Raw genomic sequence first — 23,419 nt, 5'->3', positions numbered from 1 at the left:
CCTCCTCTGTGGATCCTGTGGGGTGATTCTCCTCTGTGGATCCTGTGAAGTGAGTCTCCTCCTCTGTGGATCCTGCGGGGTGAGTCTCCTCCGTTGATCCTGTGGGGTGGGTCTCCTCCGTGGATCCTGGTGGGGTGGGTCTCCTCCTCCGTGGAGCTGCCTGCCGCTCAGCTGTTCTGACGTAGAGCACGCTATTTGACGTCACCGTGGGAGTGTCCACCATCGGGAGAAATGAACGGTCATCAACACAATCCTCTCAGCGCCCATGTAAGTTTAAGCCAGCAAAACACACATTTTGCGAGCCGGTCTATGAATGAAACGTGTCTCCGTGTGCTGCTATCTGACGAGCGGAGGGGCCGAGGCTGGTTAACGGGGTTAGCGCTGTTGTCGTGGCCGGTTAGTGTGTCGCTAACCGCCGCTGGAGCCGGAGCGGTGTTTTTGAGCTAAAGAGCCTAGCTAGACTGCTAACTGACAGACAGGCTGAGTAGCCAGGCGGCGAGTAAGCGCCTGATTTACCAGACAGGATACACAGGAGGGGCGATGTTAAGTGTATTTACATGTGAGCGATTACGAAAAGCGAGTTAATGCTGGATGTTGTAACTCCTGAGGGTTTATGTGTGGAGACAACACCCATGCCTGATTCAGTCGTGTGTTTATTACTGTCAGAGCTAGATATTCAAAATTGAATTAATGTTGCTTTCAGCTGGTCGATTGTGTCTTCAATCTAGCACTGCTGTATGTGGTGCAAACCTACTGTGTGAGAACAGAACCCGCCACCATGAAATACAAGAGTCCAAGGTGTGATTAAGAAAGCTTGGTGGGAGTATGTGACAGATGGCCACCCAATACCTCCAGTCTAAACTGTGTGTTTGAGCTTTTCACACCTGCCAGGACCGGTTTGTCATGATTCTGCTGCTTTTCTAGGAAAACGATGGAGTTAATTTATTTAAATTAATATTTCAGTGGAGGTGGTAGTGGCAAAACATTTCCAAAGTATAAATTTTACAGTTGGATCTTATGCATAGAGGGAATAATTGTATCATTAAACTGTAACAAAGCTTTTATAAATGGCATTTAATAGTATTGTGATGATTATAGAACAACAAAAAGTGATGCATAATTGTTTAGATTTGTTGAAGTAATTAAAACAGGTGAAGAGGAGACTCCTCAGTAATAAACTGCAACCAAGACTGGATTTTTGGGGTTGATGGTGATTTTAGTGAGTTATAAAGTCTGATATTGATACATCAGAGTCTGCTCATCTGTGATACGTGCTCTGCTACATGTGCTGCAGACAATGCTTGAAAGGACTCTAAACAATGGCATCGCTCTGTTGGATGAACTGTGTGATGATGCTGCTTCTAATTTACCCCCAAAGTATCTTTATTTTGCACCCCATATATGTGTTGGGCCGATATCGTCGGATGATGTCATGTAACTGATATATCAGTCTGGCTCTACTGGAGGGCTTTGTCATACACCTGTATCGCATTTCATGATTTGATTTATGCATTCAAACTAGTGATGTTGGGGTTGGCCAGTGAATGTAAAAGCACATTAGCAGACTGTTTATTTGATGTCAGTTAATTTCTTTTGGTAGTCAGATGCAAGTCTGTCCAAACAGCACACATAGTTTGTGTACTTAAATATGGCAAGTCGTTTAGCCCAGCAGAGGAGTCCAGCAGTATTGATAAATTATTCTCAGCAGGCTAAACCAACACAAACCGCTCAGAACTTCAGTGTTTTATGGACTGGTTAGCTATAGAAAGCCATCATCAGCTCCTACTTAACAGCTTTCAGTTTTTGAAGCTTTTTCATGGTAAGCTCAAATCACCTGGGGATGGTTACTTAAACTGCATACTTAACACTATAGTCTGGATTATTAAAGACAGCTCTTAGACTTGGCAACATGTGCTGTTATGTTACACATTACCGAACCCAAAGCTATGACCTCGCCCCGCACAGCAGCGCCGGTGTGCACTGTAAAGTGAAATAAACGCCCTCCGGCTCACCACGTTAGCTTGAAGTGCTAGCAGCTAGAGGAGCAGACAAGCCGTCAAAACGAGTCCAGTGATGCTTTCTGACTGTCGCTGCCACCGCGGTTAGTGCCTCCTTGTAATAATAAGACGAACTACATTGATGTTTTCAGCAGTTGTGAGTTACAGTTGTGTGCTTTTTAAAAGCCCGGCCTACGACCGTTAGCTAGCGAGCTGCTAGTTTCATCCTCTTCTTATCTCCAGCTAACGTTAAAACCTTTGAGCTCAGACTGTTTGCAGTAACTTAATAATGGCTCTCATAAATACAGCCTAGAATGTGTCTACATAATTTACTTTATCACACCATCTCCCTTTTAATTTTTAAGCATGGGCGTTACTACAGTTACCCTACGTGTAATGACACCGAATGCACCTGTAACCTAGTGAGTAATGTAATTAACTAATACGGGCTGAATACCGACAGCAAGCCCTCTGATGGACGGAGGGCTTTAACGGAAGCCTTTGTTTCGCGTTTTGATATAATCTGAAGGAAAGTTTATTGTTTCGCTGGTGGATGTTGTTACTGAAGGGGTGGTGATGATCTCATCGACTGTAACCGCTTATTCCTGCAGAGAGCGATGTTGACATGAACACACAAACCGAGCATTGCCGTGTTTACCGTGTCCGTTGTTCCGTTGTCATATTAATGTATTTTATATCAGCTTTGCCTCCATGAGGCAGGCAAGTGGTTCATGGCCTGCAGATATTCCCAAGGGGCTATTCTGCACTGTTAATTAACATTGCTCAGTTAATTTAGCTAAAAGTCCTCGGAGGCCTGAGCTATGCAAAGTGAAACCGCGTCTCTTCATTTTGCCAGCTAAGTTATGAAGCACACAGACTTTTATAAGCTTCTTGGGGGATAAATTGCTGTGCTAGACAGTTTGTTTTTCTCCCTTTTGATGGAATATTCACATCAGATTTATTGGGCTTGGTTATTTATCATTACATCTAAGGTACCTTGTGGGGGTTTTCATTGTAAACCCTAATTCAGTGATTGCTTCTTTATTTTTTGTCATTTGTAGTCAGAATAACACCACAATTACTTTAAAAACATAGACTCTAATATATTACTGCTTTGTGAAGTTGTCATTGTTAGCAATCAGTGATTTCTGTGCACTTAATGAAATCCCTGTATTCACTCAGCTAATCTGCTTGGGCTCGACAAATGTTGCTCCACACTAAAAAACCCTCTACAGAATACCTTTAAAAATCCTCCTCTGTTAGTGATAACATAGACTACGCTTGCCCACTTATCCTGTTTAGTTTTCTCTCTTGCTTTTGAGAAAGACATTGAGGAAGACAGATCCTCAGTTTAGAAATGTCAAATTTTCTTTCATTGCCGTTTCTCATGCTTGTTTTTCGTTTTACTTTGCAGCATGTGATTTTTCTAAATATCCATGGGAACAGCTGACTAAGGTTTGACAGCTATTCCATCAGATTTAATTTGGAAAAATTACCCAGAGGAAGCAGTGCTGGAAATTTGGCTGGATTATTAAGGCTTTCTCTGTGTTAAAAGACACACAGATCTACTGCTGATGACCACATTTGAAGGTATGTTTATCTGCAGTTACTCTTACTAAGTTGACCATCCTTTCATCAAACGGAAGCCAGTCATTCTTGTTTTTGGCACATTTTTTTGGACAATATTACTACTATATTTAGTGCAGCCTATGATTGTAAAAGACGCATATCAGTCTAATCTGATACTATTCAATGTCAGTGTTTTTTGTTGTTTAATTTGCTGTTTGAAAATTTCAGATTATTTTGAGTGTTTTTCCTGTCTTTGCAACTTAATTATTTTTTTCTTTACTTGCACTTCAAGTTAACAATGTAGATATTTGTGTACGTTGCATTTAAGGTATACATTATTTATATTCTTATGTGGTCTAACCATCATCTTTGTTTGTTGTTTTAGTTTACTGTTTATTTTTTTCTTGCAATGTCTTCTGCTTCCCTCTTTGCCAGGTCTCTCTTGACAAGTTAATGATTAAATCAATAAAATACACCATTCAACCTCGTTTTCAGTAGTTGGTTCAAATAAAAACACTAATCAGTATTAATCCTGATTAATATGTGCAGATGTAGGAATAGTGGAAAAATAAATGTAATCCACATGACTGAGGAAGATGCACTGTTTCTGGGACACAATCGGGCCTACTGCCATTTTGCAGAAATGTTTAACACAAGTGAAATGCTCCTAGACAGATGCAGAGCTTCATGGAGATGATGTGACCTTGGAGCAGTACATGTACAGAGAGTGATATTCGAATGTTGGCTGACCCAGTTCAAAGAGAACACTTTGCCTCAGCCTGGAGGAGTCAGATGCCACTGTATTTTCATTGTAGATGCAGGATATTGTTTCACATCTATGTAGGATGTTTGTTTCTTTGTCTTGACTTGGGTTTTGAGCTTAAAAGGCTTATTGCAGTAGGACAGACTGTGATTAGTTATTCAGGATGACAATATGTGATCGAAGAGCTGCTGTTCAGTCAGTTGGGTAAATGGTTTTATAGGCTATAAATGGTAATTGATGTGAACTTTATAGGCACAGCCATAAAAAATAAAAAAAAAATGTACTTGGCTGTCGGAAGCATAAGCATATAAAAACATTGTTTTAACATAAACTCATAACATAATTTAATTATGGTTTACTGTACTGTTTGTTTATATTCACGTTATTACCTCTACATAGGGATTTATTCATTTGTTTTGAGTGAAATGTTCATCAGCAGGGAGTGAACCCGAACACCATTTATACGTGAATCGACCTTTGAGCATGCTGTTCAGCAGGACTCAGTTAAGGATACTTATTATTGAACTATTCACTACCACCTACCTTTTCACGAAGTTCACTCTTATCTGACACTGCAGATCTAACAGCAGGAACAGCACATAATGACTCAGAGTATCACTAGTGGAGTATTTCATAAGGTTTTGGTGCTAGATTGCTGTGCTGGCTTGTTAAATGATACTTTGTGGCTGTGCTGACTCACAGGATCCTTTTTCTGTTTGTCTGCAAAGTAATGCATGTACTACATATTCAGTGCTGTCACTTTAAGCTTTAGATATTTTCTTTAGGGTTCAGTGAAACTAGCAGCACACTGTGTCTTGCAAAACAGCCTGTGTGGGTGATCCAGGGTGCGTCAGAAACGCACTGCTGAAAAATAAATCATGGTGCTGTCTCAGTGAAAAATCAGAAAGGGCATCTGATTGATAATGTACTGTAAAGTTTCATTGTTTTTCATACTTAGAAATGGGTGGAATTTGAGGTTTAATGCAGCAACAGTAAGTAAATTTATAATTTAGAACACATCCAATGCAAACAAATCAGATAATCCACTGCTGTTTGTAAGTGTTTCAAAGACAAAAGAAATTGGTATGCTTAGACACCAAAAATAAGTCATCAATTTTATTAGAGTGAATTTTGTGCAAAAGTAAATCTCTTAATACAAGTAAATGGAAATGGAGAACCATTTATAGCACTGATTCTGACATACCGGTTTGGTGTGTTAGGATAAATTACCAGGAATACTGTAAAAACATAATGTTGGAGTTGATTGCCACTATTTTTATTAAAGGATGCACATTAATTGGCCCGTTGGTCTTGAAACAAAGCAGGACAGGAGGGATCTCTGTCAGGCCAGCATCCCCACCCCCCTTGTCCCTGCTACAGATGAGTTGTGCAGTGACAGCTCCTTAAAGCAGTTCGGAGCTGCGTTCATGTCAGGGTTTCATGTTTTGTTTCTGTTTGGAAGTGAGTCTAGAAGCTGATGTCATGTTAATATTTTCAAGTCATTTCATGTAAACATCACGTCTGCTGTAGTGTGCAATAGTTACCACTCAAACATAACAAGACTCATCAAGCATTTACTCCTGGCTCTTAAGACTTTAACTTAAGGTCCATTAGGTCGTTGTCAGTTTCTTGTCGTCAGCATGTTGGAAGCTTTTAAGCCATTTGGTCCAGCATTCTTTTTAATGTCCATTACCAGTTGTTACAAGTTGGGGGTTTGTGCTGTAGCCTGTTTCTTTTATATGCATGTCTGTGAAGTTTTTCTGTTGTGGGAAGAATATTATTTATGTTTCTGTCTGTGTTTCTGCTTCATTTAGCCAACCCTGAGTTGTGAGCCAGAAGAGGAGAAGCGGGGCTGATGGTAAGTTCACTGTCACACTCTATCTCACCTCCTCTCTCCCTTTATTTCTCCCAATCTCTTTACATGTTGGTAAAACCAAATAACTGTAAACAGCATAAACTGACATCTGAGAGGCAGACTTGGAATGGTCCTTTATATTACAGGATTTAGCCCTTTTGTAAAATGAGATGCAAAGGGGAGGCCGCTGTGGATCATGGAACACGATACTCAGTTGAGAACGAAATATCATTGTCCATTTAGAATTTCATTTAGATTTTTCACACTTTGTGGTTCTCTTTGTTAGTGCCATGCAAGCATTCTCAGTTATGTTGATCATTAATTTGTATATTGAACGCTTTCTGAAATGTAATTAGTCAATTACTTTTTATATCATAGGACAGAAACAAACATGCAAAGTGATGTCACAAACAACTGAAACGACCTTTAACACGGTCAGCATGACAAACAAAAACATTTCAGAAAATGTTCTCAAAAGCTGGTTTATTTTGTAGATTGTGTTTTTGCATTACTGGGTTGGCATGGTCAGACATGGCCATACTGATTGATTTTTTAAAAAAATGTCTTCTTTTTACAAAATAAGCAAAACCTTAAATTGAATTATGAAAATGTGGTCATGTCTGTGTCAACCCAGTTTATGTTGCTTACTATTGTTTTATATTGTTCTGCTTATTATGTTTGTCATTCACTGCTGCATGTCATAATGCATTTTATTTTCCTTTTGTGGTAGACAAGCATGACATTGAGCCAAGCCACAGATGCATGCCCACTCAAAAGGCACAACTGAGCGCCATCCCCTCTGCTTCCCGGTTTTCAACCAGCCTCTCAGAGTGGGGGTGTCGTCGGGGCATAGCTAGTCCCCTGCACCCCCAAGTAGAACCTCACTGTGAAACTGGAGGTCTCTGATGGATCAGGGTAGTAGTGAGCAGAGTCCAGAGGAGCCAGACACAGGAGGCCGAGCGGAGCTGGAGGTCGGCAGGAGGGCGTCGGAGTCAGAGCACGGCTTGTCCAAAATCACCCATAATGCCCTGGAGAACATGGGAGCGTTGGGCCATGGCCTGAAGCAGTTCTTCCAGCCACAGCGCCGACGCTCCTCCGTTTCCCCACATGACTCCGCCTCATCCTGCACAGGTGCCCCTCCCTCCGAACCCACTGATGTAGGGTCAGAAGTAGGGGATGCTCCTGCCTCCTCGGCCCTCCCTGTGGATTCTGACAACCCTGCCGCTTCCGCCCCTCCCGCAGCTCTGAGCCGTGTTCTGCAGCAGATCCGAGGTGCTCCACCCATGATGAAGCGAGGCACCAGTCTGCAGAGCCGCCGCAGTAAGACAGGAGGCACTGGGGATCCTCCCCAGAAAGGTAGCCCACAGATCCACCGGCGCAGCACCCATGAGGCCCTGCTGCAGGCTGGACGCCCACGCTCCTCCTCCACCACAGACACACCCAGCAGCCCTGCCTTGGCGGACATGCTGCTGACGTCTGGTTACCATTCTACTGAGGAGCCTGACAAGGTGAGTGTGTCAGTAATCTTAAGGGGCCCAGTGTGTGAAGACAACCACAGTCACAGAACTGTACATTTTCTACAGCATAGGGCAAACATTTCAGCAGTGGCAGTTTGCAGTAAAGGTGACACGGGTAATTACCATGGTTCAGGATCTGTTAATGCTAATCACTTTCCAAAATACACATTTTTGTATACTGTAAACCATGCAAAAAAACTCTCAAAACATCAATAGCATTGACATAAAGCTTACTCTCCTCTATACATGTACAAAAAATTGCATGTTGGCGACTTGGGGATGCATAGGATGCATAAAAATACAGTTAATTCATAATTTTTTTAAAGTATTTTTTTCATAAAATCTGTCCTAGAGCATGCACAGTACAAGTCTCATGAAAAGCTATGGCACTAGTTTCCTCAATGAAATCCTAAAATTTTGTGTTCATAGAGAAGTTGGCTTTAGGACATAAAATCTTCAGACTAAAACTCTAATGCTAGCAGACACAGTGTGCTTGTGAGGACACAAGTGTCTTGATTTTTGGGCTTTTAGCTCTAAAAAGGTTAGGGTTGTTAAAAAAATAAAAGTGACTCATACACTAATATGTATGCAAGAACGTCAGAACCAAGTGAATTGGGCAACGTGTTAAAAGGCCATTAGTGGTTTAGATGTGCCTGGATGAACCACTGAATGGGGAGATGAGCTGTCAGCGGTGGAAGGTCAGAGATTGCCTTTGAGTGGTTGGTCACTGTGTGCTTTAAGCCCTTCTAAATTTAGCTTTTGCTGTCTCTGAGTGTACTTCAGGTCAGAGAGGGCTTGCAGGGCTAAACAAACTCAAACTTGTGTGACAATTCGTTTTTTAACACTGTTCATAGGAGTCTGCAACAAATACCCTTTAGGTGTTTCTGTGAAATTGTAAAAGACTAGATTCTATAACAGGAGAAACTCTGGAATGATGAGTCTTTATGAGGCCGTGCCACAGGTCTTGCTTCTCAGTAGAAGCTGGAATTAAGTTTATCAACAGATGTCATACACAGGTTGGAAACATGGCACCCTCCTCCTCATCTTGTGTAACCTTTTGGTCTGTTACTTGTAATGTCATGGCCACTCAGCTGCAGATTCCGTTCTCCCCGGGACATAAATTGTCACTTTGTTGTAGTTCACCAAGCGCTCCAACAAATGCATACTAAAAATATACACCCAATTCACACTAGTGAATCTGTTTGTACTGCTTGCTTGTTTGTATTACTGCTAGGTGATGCTGGAGTGTATATGAACAAAGTTATTTAATTTTAATGTTGCCATATAACCAAACATCATTATAATAAGACTGGAAATTATTCAGAGACACCACTGTGAATGTCGTAGTCCTTTACTGTGATATTAGCAATGGGCATTAAAATTAGTTTTGTTTTTTTTTTTTGTTCTGATACCAAACAACATCAGGGTAAATACTGTTGGTACTAATATGAATTAGGACACATTTCATTCACCTACCTGATTTTATGAGGTAAAAATTGTAGGCTAATTCTAAATAGAATTTGCTGGGTAAAAATAGTGACATTAAAGTTGCTGTAAATAATCATAGGCAAAACTGAGAGGGAAACACAAACTTAGAGATTTTGCCAGCTTTTTATGTGTCTGACCTTTGATGCAGCTGTATTGTTTACAGCATTTACATAATTAAATACTGCTGCTGGTCTAATCTAAACGGCTGGAATTATAATTTTTTTCCCTGTTTTTAATGTATCATCAGACAACATAACCTGGTTCAGATCATTTAGTTGTCTCAAACATACTGCACTTCCATGTCATCAGTAGCAGGTAGTAGCCTTATGTTTTCATGTTCAACTATTTTAATTAATGTGAATTACCAACATTTTATATTGTCAAATTGTTTTCTGAGGGTGACCTCCAGGGCTGCGGTAACAGTGGCAAAATTATCTCCTGAGGGGTAAAATTCAAGGCAGTGCCAGAACTACATCAGAACCTTCACGTAACTTGGCATATTTTTGAGACTTTTTTCTCCAGTTACCTCATCTTTCTACTTATATCTTCTGGAGCTGGAGCTGTACAGTAATGATCAAAAGGAAACTTTGGTTTTACTGCTGCCATCTGCTGTTCTGAGTGTGTAGTTACAGATATTTCTTCCAAGACCATACCAATGATTTGTGATTGATTAAGCTAAATACATGCAACCTATTTACGACATCTATTAGTGTCAGTTATTTTCCATAACAAACAGCTATATTTTAGTTAATGTGATACTTTGCAGAATTCAGTGTAATGTGAGGTGATACACCTAACTTGAGATTCAATGTTTTCCCTTACAAATCACACATCTTCAGTGCTGGAGCTCCTCATCGTCATTAGGACTTCCTGATATCTTATTTTGAAAGCATCACTACTTTGTCTTTACTTTTTTGCTACCTGTTGATTGTTTGTTCATCATCCTGCTGACTTCCAGCTCTGAATATCCAATGAGAACACACATCTGAATTTTCTGTAGAAGAATGATTTGTTTATGTATTTGTTGAAAGAATTCTTCATTCTGAGGGGAACACACTAACATTGCTACAAAATACAGTACAACTATCTGTCAAAATAATGACTAGTTTTTACTAAACGCTTGTCGATAGCTAGATGTGTTCACTGTTCAGTTTCCCAACATCACATCTCCGAAATGGAATGAACTGTCCCGGCTCAAAGGAGAACCTCTCAGACCTTGGCTTCAGCAAGTAAATCCAACATTTCAACGGTTTATAGGTCATCAGCAATTATAATGCTATCAAAACAGCAAAATTAGGCAACCAGTACATGTATGTGTGTACATTGACCAGTTATGTTGAACAAGTTTTTGATTTTGACAAAGCAGTGCACTGGACCGAAGCTGTTGAGCCTCTGAAATGTATTTTAAATAGATTTTCAAACTGTGTTGGCATTGGATACTGTGATTAAATAAAACATGTTATTAGACAAAACCACTAAAGAGGTGCATCATGATACATTTTGTTTGCACAATGCATAAACAAGTTGAACTGACAGTGATTTTAATGTTTGAATAAATTATAAATGATTTAAGCCATCTCTTCACATATAACCGTTTTCTTCTGTTCACTTCTTTTGATTAGCTGGATCGTTATGATGGATCAGGCCCTGCTGTGTCACCCAACGCCCTCCCCTACGGTGCAGACGGGTATGATGTGGTTGACAGTACCCCCGACCCCCAGCGTACTAAGCAGGCCATTGCTCAGCTGCAACAAAAGATCCTCAAGCTCACAGAACAAATCAAGATAGAACAAACTGCACGTGATGACAATGTGGCTGAATACCTGAAACTTGCTAATAATGCTGACAAACAGCAGAGTGCTCGCATCAAGCAGGTGTTTGAGAAGAAGAACCAAAAGTCAGCTCAGACTATCCAGCAACTGCAGAGGAAGCTGGAGCACTACCACCGGAAGCTCCGTGAGGTGGAGCACAACGGCATCCCACGCCAGCCCAAAGATGTTTTTCGAGACATGCACCAGGGGCTGAAAGATGTTGGAGCCAAGGTCTGTTATTTATACTGTTCTTTAATATTCTTTTTTTTTGCTTTGTTTACATTAATAATAATAATAATATTTCCTGAACATTACAAAGCTGTGCGCCCTTCTGGAAGTAGTTACTAGGTAGACAAAAGGCTGTTCTGGAAACAGATGTTTGACTTGCCAGACACAATTAATAATAGTGTAGCACAATATAAGTCCAGTAAGCTCTGATAAGCCTCCACATGCTTGCAGTCTTAATGGGTATGTGCCTATTTTTGTGAGATTGCATTGCGATAAAGGGGATCTTTTGAAACTTGAAAAAGAGAAAACATACACTGGAAAATCTGTATCCGCATACAGATACTGCAAGTGTGAGTCTTAGAATGGACCTGAAATGTCTGATGTGAGGAACACCTATAGAAACAGCTTAAAGAAGTCTTAGTATCAGGCACAACTCCACAGTTTAATTATGATTCAAGTCAGAAGTAATTGCGTTCCCTGTTGAGTTTTCTAATATCACCTCACAGCTTCTGAGTGGACTGCAAAGTGACAGCTGAAGAGAGAATTCATGCCACCATATTGATTTGATTTGATTTATACAAACTATGTATGGCTATACAGAGTACAGGGTTATGACCAACCTCAAATGTGGGTGGCTTGTCTGTATACCAACCACACTAGCTATCAGTTTGATAAATCTTCATCCTACCTTAACAGAGCATTATTGGATCCACTTTCATCTCACCTAGCAGTTAACCAGAAAAGCACACGTAGACCAGTTAATGAATTATATCAGTATGTCAACTGAAAGATTTGTAATGTGACATTTATGGCTGCTTTACACCAGTTTGATTCTGTTATATAAGGCACATATTCTCAGTTTTTTTTTCATTGCAGTGACACCTTAATACATCCTGATTGCTGGCCTGATCTCGCTTGTTGCAGGTAACAGGGGGCCTTTCTAGCTTCTCTCAAGCCACCCATTCTGCTGCTGGAGCTGTGGTGTCCAAACCCAGAGAAATAGCGTCTCTCATCCGCAACAAATTTGGCAGTGCTGATAACATTGCAGCACTCAAAGACTCTTTAGATGAAACCCAAGGAGATGAGGGTGTTGGCCCTGGGGGAGCAAGGGCCCTTGGGACAGGGCAGTTGCAGTCTAGTCCCAAGTATGGCAGTGATGATGACTGTTCTAGTGCTACTTCTGGTTCTGCAGGAGCAAACAGCACCCCTGGAGCACCTGGTGGCCCCCCTAGCTCCAGGGGAAATACCCTTGATCATGCCCAAGCCTCAGGCTTTGATGCTATACTCCATGAGATCCAGGAGCTTCGGGAAAACCAAGGTCGACTTGAGGAGTCCTTTGAAAATTTGAAAGCTCACTATCAGCGGGACTACACCATGATCATGGAGGCCCTGCAAGAGGAACGATTCAGGTAGCGCAGGCATACACACTGGACTGTAGTAGGTCTGTGTTAGTTGATGAACAGAAGCTTTTGTGAACAGTATTGTCATCACTACTTTGCAGGTGTGAACGTCTAGAAGAACAACTCAATGACTTGACAGAACTACACCAGAATGAAATTCTGAACTTGAAACAGGAACTAGCCAGCATGGAGGAAAAGATTGCCTACCAGTCTTATGAAAGAGCAAGAGACATACAGGTAAGCTTCTCCACAATCAACATAACAGGTGTGTTCCAATGTCTATACTACATTATATACTGTATGCCAGAACAAAATTTATTGCATACCAGTACATAGTGTGTCAAATGTAATATTCCCAAAAATACCTAGATGTCCTACTACATTTGGGTGGATTTGCCATCACACAAAGCAGAATGCTTTTCTGACCATTCTGACAAAAATACTTTGTGCATTTATGTTACAGATGTCATGGTATCTTGCACCAGTATAAACAAATTTAGCCTCTGAGAGTGCACAGACAGATGACAGCTTATTTCAGATTACAGACTGTGCAAGTCAAAGTTCAGGATGCATTATTATTTTGAAGATGTATGTCCTCATTGTAAGCATACTGGATGTAACAGTACATACTTTGTGAGGGAAGCGCAGTATCCAGTTAAAATAAAAAGAAAAGTATGTGATTTGGATTGCAGCCAACATTTCTGCTTTGTTATCAGAGCTTTTTCACCGACTGTTTTGTCTGAAACTTGTAGGAGGCACTGGAGGCTTGTCAGACACGCATCTCCAAGATGGAGCTGCAGCAGCAGCAACAGCAGGTGGTGCAACTGGAGGGTTTGGAGAATGCCACAGCACGGACTCTTCTTGGAAAACTAATCAATGTGCTGCTAGCTGTTATGGCAGTCCTTTTGGTCTTTGTGTCTACAGTGGCTAACTGCGTCGTCCCCTTAATGAAAACACGCAGCCGCACGCTCTCAACGCTGCTCCTTGTGATCCTCCTTGCCTTCCTCTGGAGGCACTGGGATGCTATTTCAGAGTATCTGCATCGCTTTCTTCTGCACCCCAGATGACCGGCTTGGGGAAGCATATTTAAATGATGAAGGGACAAGGGGTTTGGGCATGACGTGTAAAGAAAGGAAGGTCATTAAACCATACACAAAGTTGAATCTCAATAGTCCTACCTTTTCTAACTCTTCAGCAGATTTTCAAAACACCCAGGAGGATTGCATCAGAGGTTTGTCACTTTACCACTTTCTGAAAGGTGTTTTGAGAAGAATGAAACGGAATAAGGACAGAAAAGGTTGGATGTTTGATTTTGACTTTCTATCACTGGTGCAATTGTGGCACAAGCACATACTGTAAGGGTGAATGGAGCGTAGCTGAAGGAGAGGCTGAGAGAACTGCACACTTGATTTCTCTCTTTTGAGTGAATTTGTTTACACGTGGAAAACTTGGCATTGTTTCTCCACAGTAGAAATTGTAATTCAGAGTTTTATTACTTTTGAGCTGATTCAAGTGGTATTGTTTTGAAGTCACTGCTATTTTTAATACAGCTGATTGATGGATTGTTATTTTCTTTTTAACTGTAATGAGCTGACAGTGTTCTGCAGATTTAGTTGCCCACATTCTCTTCTTTTTGTAAGTTTTATCTCTTCTGGTCTTGTGATTCTGGTTTTTCAGTCTGCTTTTCCTTTCCTCTACACTATCTTTTAAAATTTCAGCTTGTGTGACCAACTCTTCTCTTCCTGCTCAGTACACTCTAAAGAACGGGGTGCTTGCACATCAGCTACATTGCTCTGGAATCAGACTTGTCATTCGGTCTAATACTTGTGGGTTCTTGACTTGCTTCTTTTGGATGTGTGAAGTCAATAACACTGGTTCTACCACAGCCAGGAAAATACTATCAAAAACATTGTTTGGAGTTGCGACCCTGCCAACTGGATCCTACTGTCCCGGTGGCTTTTCCACCGCAGAAGAATAATCTATGAACTGAATTAACATACTTGAAGAGCGGCTAAAGTGCTCAAAGACTCAGTGCTTCCGTACTGTTTCTATTAGTGACAATGAAATAGTAATAGTTTTTAGTTGATTTTTTTATTTTTTAAAGATAAATAAATTTGCTGTTTTAAAAGGTGAAAGTTACCGTCTAACTTGAATTTGTTTCCAGTGTCAAAAAGCCACATAATATGCACATCACATTACAAAAATCTTCGTTTCATGGTCACTTGGGTTCACTTTTTGGTCATATCCATGCTGAAATGTTCCTGCAGGTTTAATGAATACAGCCAGCATGACCGTTTGGGAGATCAGTAAACCTCCAAAACATCTAGGAGACTACAATCACATCAAATCAGTCTAATCAAATACAGCATTTACACGACCTGTGTGCTTTTGCTATAGTTGTACAAGCCATCCCAGACCTCTTCTCTTTGTAACATGGAGGTAGAGGAGGTGGTGCTGGAAGCTACCTTTCTGCTTCAAACCTTGGACTTGACCCAGTTTTATTAAGTAGCCTCCATCAGGCATAGCTCTGCTGCTCTGAGTTCCAATATTCACACAGACTTTCATCAATGTTTTTGAAACTACTACAAATACGAATAGTGTTGGATCTTAAATGGCATACTCAATATGTCACCGTTGCTAAGCAACAGGAAAGCTAGAATTCTAACAGCTCAGAGCATACTGGTTATTTAGAAAGTATTTGTTTTTTTTAAATTTTTGAAAGTCAAGCAAAAAATGAAATGAAATAAAGTGTTTGGCATTAAATCTGTCAGTATATAGCTTTTTATCAACGCCTGGCAGGTTGAAAGTAAATGAAAACAACTCAAGACAACTTCATTTAAAGTCAGGTAAGTAGCTAGTTAGCAAACGCTACCAGCTTTCGCTAAGTCATTTTATCCAAATGACAAAGAAGCATTCAATCACTCAGTCAAACTATTTACAGAGGTAGTTTATGTCTTGGTATCTGTGTCAATGTGTGAACACAAACTCAGCTAGCTATTGATTGTTACTAACTGGCCTCACATCAACAGCCAAACTACAAGCACCAGTTGGGTTTAGGTGGTAGAAGACAACAGGAGACAGAGAAAAACAAATTAGCTACTAAAATGTCTGATACTGCTGCGCTAGCTAGGTTCAATTATAATCTCACTTGTTCCTTGTAGCTACTTATACAGTGAAAAAGAAAAGAAAAATCCATTTTAACAGGATGGATATGCGAACGAAAAAAATCCCTGCTATCTTTCAATTTTTGTTGAAACTTGTTATTGGCTCAGTTGCATGGTTATATTTGAGGCTATATTTGCTTTGATGTTCTTGTCATGGACTGCCGAAAGACAAGGTGTTTCCTGTGCAGACATTCTTCATAAATCATAATCTGTAACTGATATAAACATTAACATTACTAAATCAAACTACAAGAATTTGCGTACAGATCTTTCTGTTATGCACCCCCCAGTATTTTGCTTTATTATATACTTTACTATAATTCAGATATAATCTTTCAATGTAATAATCACACAACCCAGACTGATGGTCTCACTGCTCTGAACAGAATATTTATTCTTTTTTTATGTTGTGTGTCCTTTTACTGAGCTTCATTTTAACATGCTTAAAGTTGTAGTCCTAATTTTCAAATTAAAATAGGAAAGTTATTCAGTGGTCTGGATAGTAGCTTATCGATCAAATGTCATTACAGGTAACAGGAAGTCTCCGAATATCCTTTCAAGTCATTAATTCTGCAACTATGATGTCCAAACTAAGAAAAACGTGGTCCTGCGTCTGTAGCAAGTCCGGCAGCACTGATAGCATTGAGGCCCTGAATGACTTGGATGAAACCCAGGAAGATGATGGTGTTGGCCCAGGGGGAACCGGAACCCTTGGCACAGAACTGTTGCAATTGAGCCTAATGTGTGGTAGAGATGGCGATGGTTCTACTGCTATTGGAGGACCTGCTGACTCCACAAACAAAACCCCTGACCATTCTCAAGTTTCAGGGTTTGATTCTGTATGCCAAGACATGCACAGGCTCCAGGAAGACCAAGGTCAACTTGTGAAATGTTTTGAAAATTTAACCATCTTCCACCAAAGCAACTTCTTGGTGATCATGGAGGCTGTACAAGAACGGTGCTGGTAGTGTTTGATTACTACTGTTTTGTTCTGAGTTTTAAAGGTCCATGTTGTTTATTAAGTTCTGTTGTTTTGCAGGTGTGATGTTTTAGAAGAGCAACTCACTGACTTTGCAGAACTGTTTCAGAATGAGATTTCCAACTTGACAGAGGAACTTGCCAGTGTGGAGGAGGAGATTTCTCACCAGTCTCATGAAGGAGTGACCAACATTCATGTAAGCCTTGAGAATAAACCATTTTGGCATTTTGACAGTGGGTAAATCTAGTTAATTTCTCTTCTGAAAGTGTTATTTCTAAATGAAAAATTCACTACCACACAGTAAATCTGTTGCTAAATAATACAAAAAAAAACTACACTAGGAGTATCTGGCTAGTTGACATGGGCGTAGCTGCTCTTTGGGCCTTCGTGGCACAAAAATTACCTGTAATTCCTCTGATTACTCATTAAAGTGCTTAAATTTTGTTTTTGGCCTGTAGGAGGCGCTCAATGCTCTTCAGTCACTCCTCTCTGACATGGAGCTGGAGCAGCAGCAGCATAGTTGGGAGAACGCCACAGACCAGACTCTTCTTGGAAAACTAATCGATGTGCTGCTAGTTTTCCTGGAGTTTGTGGCCACAGCAGTTAACTATCTCATCCCACTGATGAAACCACCAGGCCACATGCTTTCAATACTGCTTTTAGTACTCTTCCATCTTCTCTGGAGGCACTGAGATTCCCATTTGAGTATCCCAAGTTTTCTCTGCCCTTAATGTCCTGAAAAGGAGACCATCAATGAAACTGAATCTTCATTAATAGTTCAGTGGACTCTTTACAGAAGTTATCCATCCATCTTTAAAACTCACAATATTCCTGCCAAGAAGTCAAATTTAGTAGTCTAAAAAAAAAAAAATGAAATTACTGTTTGCAGGACACAAACCACCAAACTCTGCATCTTACAGACTACTTGACTAGCAGCAGCACAAGTGTTTTGAGTTATATCAAAATAAATGCAAAGTTATGACAAACCTTGCAGAAGTTCTTTTAAAGGTTTCTTACTATACATCCTGAGCAGCATAAAAAAAAATAAAAGACTTTACTCCCAATACTAAGATTTAAAAATGCACACAAGAACTTAAATTGAGATTTTATTGCAAATAAACAGTATAAAATAGTTAAGATTTATGAATTTACTCTGCAGTCTTCTTCCCTCGTTTGCTCGTAGTTTTAGCAGCAGGGCCATCACTCTCTGCTTTAGCTGCTTTGCTATGGGATGTTTTCCCCGCCTTTGCCTCCTTGGTCGTCTTTGGCGCTTTAGTTTTGGTTGCAGTGGTTCCCTCATCATCCCCTTTTGCTTCAGCAGTTTTAGCTTTTGGCCTCTTTGCTGGAGCAACAGTTGAAGTTGCAGACCCTTTGTCTTTTGGGGACTTTCTTGGAGGCTTTGAGTCCTAAAAACAGGGGGAAAAAGGGAAGTACTAGAAAAAGCCACAACCAGGATTTAATAAACACCGACAAGGATAGAAATAGCCCACATTAGTTGATGTTTGGATATTTCAACAAGTCAGCGTTTATTGATTCAGTTTAAAGCTGTAATGCTGCATCGTCTTAAGAAAACTATCCAGGCAGGACACCCAGTGCAAATTAATAAATAAAATATAAATTTAAACATTTTGTATGAACAAAGGTTTTTCTTGCGATTTTGAAGCAATGTTGTTGCAAATATCTTATCCTTGATTAGTCTTGGAACCAAAGTGTATTTTTCGTTTTGCAACAAAAGCTTCAAATTTGAGGACATTTTGGTCTTAAAAAGAAAGAAAAAAAATTAATTTCTAAAATCCAAGTATTTGTAACTAAAATATCAAAAGCAAACCACATTCCCAAATCACACAGGAACACCCCACTGTTTTCTACTGTCTCACCTCTGAAGTCTGTGTCTGTTCATTTGCAGCGTCTTTCTTCTTAGTGGCACCTTTAAGAAATTACAAATTATTGGAACAGACACCAAATAAGAGCATATATTCCTGCATGGATTTTTCATACCAGTTTTTTTGGGCTTCTTTGCTCCCTCCTCAGCTGCTTTTGGAGCTTTTTGCACATTGGGATCCATGTTCTCTGCTTTTGGCTTTGACGGTTTAATTTTTGGCGCAAGCTTGATACGGGTGACACAAAGACACAATTTCAAGTATTAGTGACGCAATTTAAGCCGTAAATTTGAGCACAGCTGCAGATTTGACACATTACCCTAAATTTTCCCGTTGCTCCTGTAGTGACTGTGGAGTTGGCAGGCCTCACCAAAGTGCCATTCTCAATTCCTTTTTTCAGGGCTCTGCGGACCAAGTGCTTCAGCCTCACCAGATCCACTGAGGGGTATTTCTGTTTGATATAATTTTGTATGGCTTGGGATGAAACCCCTTTGCGCGAATCCAATTCTTTAAGCGCCTCTTTCACCATGATAGCTGTGGAGGGATGAGTTGCAAGTTTGTGCAGCGCTCCAGCACCTAAACAGGAAAAGACTTATTTAGTCCAAGCGTTTTTTTTCCTTTTTGTCTCAGTTTATGTTTAAACAACTGGTTGATGGTTGTAAATAATAGCTCTGATTTACTGCACACAGACCTGATTTTGGTGCAGCTTTCTCTTTTGCCGGAGCTTCGTTTGAGGATGGCACAGGATCAGCAGGGCGCACTGCTGGCTTTTTGGGAGGCATTATTTTCAAATATAAAAGAACAACAAGGCACAAAAGGCCAACTATGTAAAGCTTCCCAGTACTAGTGCCACGTTTGCCCATTGTCTCTGTCTTTATGCAGCTGCCTCTGGTGAGGTGAGACCAGGTGAATCTCATCGCATCAGGTGCAGCTGATTAGGGTTTACAAATTAAAACCAACAGGGAGCGCAGAGAAGCATTTCCTGCAATTAATGCCAGGCACTTTGAATATCTTATGTCTGTCTGTCTTTTCTTTGAAGATATTTTTGGATAAATTCCTTCTAGATCCTACTTTAACCATCAAAAACATGGACTGAAACATTCACAAGTAGATAAAGTGGATGTGTAAAAGTGCACAAATGTCTGACTGATTTTAATATTATCCAGTAAGCTGATATAAAAGGACTGAGCATGTAGGCTGCTTACTTCTCATGAATGCATATACGAGCTGTTTGGAGACATAGCTTATTAAATATCTCAAATAAATACATTTTAAATAAATTTACTACATTTAAAAAGTCGTAGAGCTCTGATTCATTAGTTTTATCAAAGTTCAGGAAGACAAACATCCTAACTACAGAACATCTGGGGTGATAATTCGTTATGATGAATAAATGTGGATGAAGGAGCCAGAGTAGTGTGTGATTAATGGCTGGCATTGGACTTAAAAAAAAATCTCACAATCTCCATTTTTTCCTCATCAGTTGGCCCACATGGGACTGCATTTTATTGGCAAGTAGCCATAGTATAATTGGGATATAATTTTTTGCTTCTTCAGCTAACACTTCATCCATTAAAATCATGGAAGGTACAAATAATGCAAATCCCAGAGGATCACATTTAAACAGACATGTTTTTGTGCTGATTTGCAACAGCTGCATAATGCATGGAAATATTCACTGTCTGACTGATGCCTAACAAACACCAGCCACAACTGCACTTGAAAGACATTGTGAAATTAGAAAATAATGTTTTTTCCCCCCTTTTTTTCATCTGTCTGGGTCTAGTTTTTATTGTGCTTAATGTGGTATTTAAGATAACAAGAAATGTAATTCCCTGCACCACTTTGGTGTTAAATACTGATAATTTCTATATCAAACAATGCAATGAAATGTAAACCTTGAATAAAAGAAAGAAGAAACAACAGATCAGTGATGGGTCAAAAATTTCTCTTTAAAATAAGAGATGCAACAATATTCCAGGTGGGGAATCTGTTGAAACTGGTGACTAAGCTTGGATCTACTGCCTACAAATATCCAAGACTGGCATGTTTACATTCAGGAATAGTAAATAATTATATATACACTCAACTAAAAACAACTTACACAAGCGTGAAAACTGCAAGCTTTTCATCCATTTTTATTTCCTTTTACTGTTTATTTTTGCAGGGACAGTGCACAATTAAATATAATTACATCTGTTTACCTGTGCAGGTGGACAAAAACAGCCAGGTACACAACAAGTCTGTCAGGGTGAGATAAAAGATGTAATCAGTACATACAATAAATTAAAAGCCATAACTGATTATGACAATTTTGTGGTAACTACAGCCAGGCCTTTCTTTGTCATCCCTCTCTAACAGTATTTTGGTGAATTTATTGGTAAATTATAATGATTTCATGTATGTTTATTAAATTACTTAGAGCACACAATGCAGAGGTGGCATGACAGCTTTATTCTGGTTAGAAGAACTTACATTATTTAGTATTAAGTACAGATAAAAGGGGAAACATCAGAGAGAGAGGAACAGAATCATCTGGTGAGAACCAATAACATCAAGAAAGCAGTGTGAAATAAATACATACAACAAAATGTGAACATATAAAAAGTGCATGTTATGAGTTTTGCTGTGGATAAGTTCTGCATAATGACACTTCAGTTTGCCAAAGTCCCACATTCAAGTTTCTTCTTCAGAGAGTTATGGAGGTCTTTGAATTCAGCTTCATCATGACCGGACTCCTGCTGTTTGTCATCCTCGTGTAAATTCATCATTTTATGGTTTGTGTAATTGTAATTAAGGACTTTTAAAAGATACTGGCAGAATGAAACATTAGATGGAGGTTTACTCTGTCTACAGGGTATTAAAGAGTCCATATTAAATGTATTTACCTGATTAAAACATATATTTTTCCCCCAACAGATTCCTCTCATGAAGTTCAAGGACAAGGTCAGACTCTAATTTATTATTTTTAATGTCCAACTGTGCTGTTTTCACTATGCAATCTGATATAAAATTTTAAAAAAGTTCAGCAACATTTTATTTTTTTGACAGAATAACCTATATAATTTAGACATTTATGATTTCTTAATTATTAATTTATGATTTTTTTTTTTTTAAAACTACCAGACATGACTTTTAGCAGTTCTGGTCATTTTTGACACGTTCAATATATTGTTAATATGAAACACATTTCATACCAACATTGTGCAGCAGTATTATTTAGTTTGAAATATGATAATCATGGCTGAACAGACATGACAAATGTAGTGATTTAAGACATTTCAGTCATATTAGTGTGGGAAAAGTAAAACAAAATAACTGATGATATGTTCTGAAGTGAGGAATAAGTGCTGTGAGAAACTCATTGATAGTCAGCTATTAAAAATAAATCATATAGAATATCATTAAAGTCTGTTTTCTCAGAAAATGGCCATTTAAAAAATAATCTTGATCAATTCTTGTGCCGCTTGAGAACAAAAGGTTTTTTACTCCTGTTGTAACTGTGCATTTATTACAGTAACGATAGTGGAGATAGATTTGTACATGCCTTTAGTTGTTTATGTGAACACTGTTTACAGACTCCTAATAACAGCTGCTTCTCTTCATGCAGAGCGGCTGATATGGATGATCGCAGCAGGTGTGACTCTGGGTGTCCTCCTGCTTGGATCGGCACTTCTCTTCAACCAAAGCAGGATTGGTAAGAATTTAAATTATTCTTCTAAACAAAGTTTATTTGAGTGTTTATCCTGAAATCCTACCTGAGGTTGCTGAAACTTGTTATGTTTATTTGCTGATGTCAGTAATTTTGTTGCGTTTTGCAGTGAAGTGTGTTGCTGAGAGGTAATAAATCTTTTTTAATTATCAGGAGTCAGCCCCAGTCTGCATCTTTTTGTCCATCATAGCTCTGGTTTACAGACTTCAATTCTGCAGACAGTTTTCCTTTTTCACTGTCATGATCCCTGCTTCAGCTCCTTTCTCTCCATTCTCCCTCCTGGTCTCTCCTTCTTCCTCCTGTTCTCTCTGTGTCTGTCTATTTCTTTTGATCTGTCTCTCTTTGGCTCCCTCTGTCTGTCATCTCTCCTCGTTCCTGTCTCTTGCTCTCCCTGCTTCACCTGTCTGCACTCAGCTGATTACTGCAGGTGACTCACGTTGCAGTAATCAGCTCACCTGCCCTCAATCTCACCTGCTCACTGCTTAAACTCTGCTCAGTCACTCATTCCCCGTTGGACCATAAACTACTGGACACCTGCTTCCCTCCAGACTCAGATTTCCACGAAGACTCATCTCTGCATGGACTGTTTCTTCATCTTTTGGACTCCTGCATTACCCCCACCTGGACTCTGTTACTCTCCTTTGGATTCTCCTTCCCACACTAGGACTCTGTACTCTCCCTGGATTCTTGCCTCTGCCAGCTTGTCCTCTATCCAGCCCTGTCTCAGCTTTCATTCTGTTTCTGGACTTCCTGACCCTGCTTCCTTGTCATTTTTTGTTCCCCTTTTTGTGAGTATTCCCCGTTTGGTTAGTGCGTCTTTTTGTATTCAGATTGGGTTTCCATCGTTCTCGCCTTGTTAAGTTTATCTTTAGATTTCGTAGGGTTTGTGATTATTTCTCAGTTAGCCAGTTTAGTTTTGTTCTTCCCTGCTGCTCAGTTTTCCTGATCGGCATCTGCTTTTGTTCTCGTTAATGAAATAAAACTAGTATTGCCAATTTCCCTCGTGCCTGCCAGTTTCTGTGCCTGCATTTGGGTTCTCAGACTGCCCCTCCTAAC

At 39.8% G+C, this 23,419-nt stretch overlaps 3 protein-coding genes across 8 annotated transcripts; 2 read left to right on the top strand and 1 right to left on the bottom strand.

Annotated features, from left to right (window-relative positions):
- The first annotated feature begins 126 nt into the window (after positions 1-126).
- Positions 127-14,763, top strand: tmcc1b (transmembrane and coiled-coil domain family 1b). Of its 5 annotated transcripts, none has more exons than XM_023269634.3 (8): positions 127-267; positions 3,412-3,587; positions 6,144-6,187; positions 6,915-7,692; positions 10,812-11,231; positions 12,153-12,637; positions 12,730-12,865; positions 13,381-14,763. In XM_023269634.3, exons 4-8 carry the CDS (start codon positions 7,090-7,092, stop codon positions 13,693-13,695), a joined length of 1,959 nt encoding a protein of 652 aa, XP_023125402.1. In that variant the 5' UTR covers positions 127-267; positions 3,412-3,587; positions 6,144-6,187; positions 6,915-7,089; the 3' UTR covers positions 13,696-14,763. The 5 variants fall into 5 exon arrangements, with proteins under 5 accessions (XP_023125402.1, XP_023125404.1, XP_035803755.1 ...); XM_023269636.3 differs by having other exon boundaries at positions 128-267; positions 7,427-7,692; XM_055010593.1 differs by lacking the exon at positions 127-267 and adding an exon at positions 1,970-2,101.
- A 138-nt stretch (positions 14,764-14,901) lies between these two features.
- Positions 14,902-17,647, top strand: LOC111568131 (transmembrane and coiled-coil domains protein 1-like). 2 transcript variants are annotated; one of them, XM_055010595.1, is made up of 4 exons: positions 14,902-15,474; positions 16,323-16,750; positions 16,832-16,967; positions 17,230-17,647. In XM_055010595.1, the coding sequence occupies exons 2-4, from the start codon at positions 16,371-16,373 to the stop codon at positions 17,461-17,463; spliced, it is 750 nt and encodes a 249-aa protein (XP_054866570.1). In that variant the 5' UTR covers positions 14,902-15,474; positions 16,323-16,370; the 3' UTR covers positions 17,464-17,647. The 2 variants fall into 2 exon arrangements, with proteins under 2 accessions (XP_054866570.1, XP_035803758.2); XM_035947865.2 differs by having other exon boundaries at positions 14,902-16,750.
- Positions 17,648-17,864: 217 nt separating this feature from the next.
- Positions 17,865-19,478, bottom strand: LOC111568130 (protein B4). Its single transcript, XM_023269622.3, has 5 exons — positions 19,343-19,478; positions 18,971-19,227; positions 18,770-18,878; positions 18,649-18,698; positions 17,865-18,177 (listed from the first exon to the last, which is right to left on the bottom strand). Exons 1-5 carry the CDS (start codon positions 19,431-19,433, stop codon positions 17,920-17,922), a joined length of 765 nt encoding a protein of 254 aa, XP_023125390.3. The 5' UTR covers positions 19,434-19,478; the 3' UTR covers positions 17,865-17,919.
- Between the last annotated feature and the right edge of the window lie 3,941 nt (positions 19,479-23,419).

Source organism: Amphiprion ocellaris, chromosome 5 (assembly GCF_022539595.1).
Source record: "Amphiprion ocellaris isolate individual 3 ecotype Okinawa chromosome 5, ASM2253959v1, whole genome shotgun sequence".
Lineage (NCBI taxonomy): Eukaryota > Metazoa > Chordata > Actinopteri > Pomacentridae > Amphiprion > Amphiprion ocellaris.
Note: the sequence above shows the minus strand (reverse complement) of the source record. Positions and strands in the feature narration are given on the sequence as shown.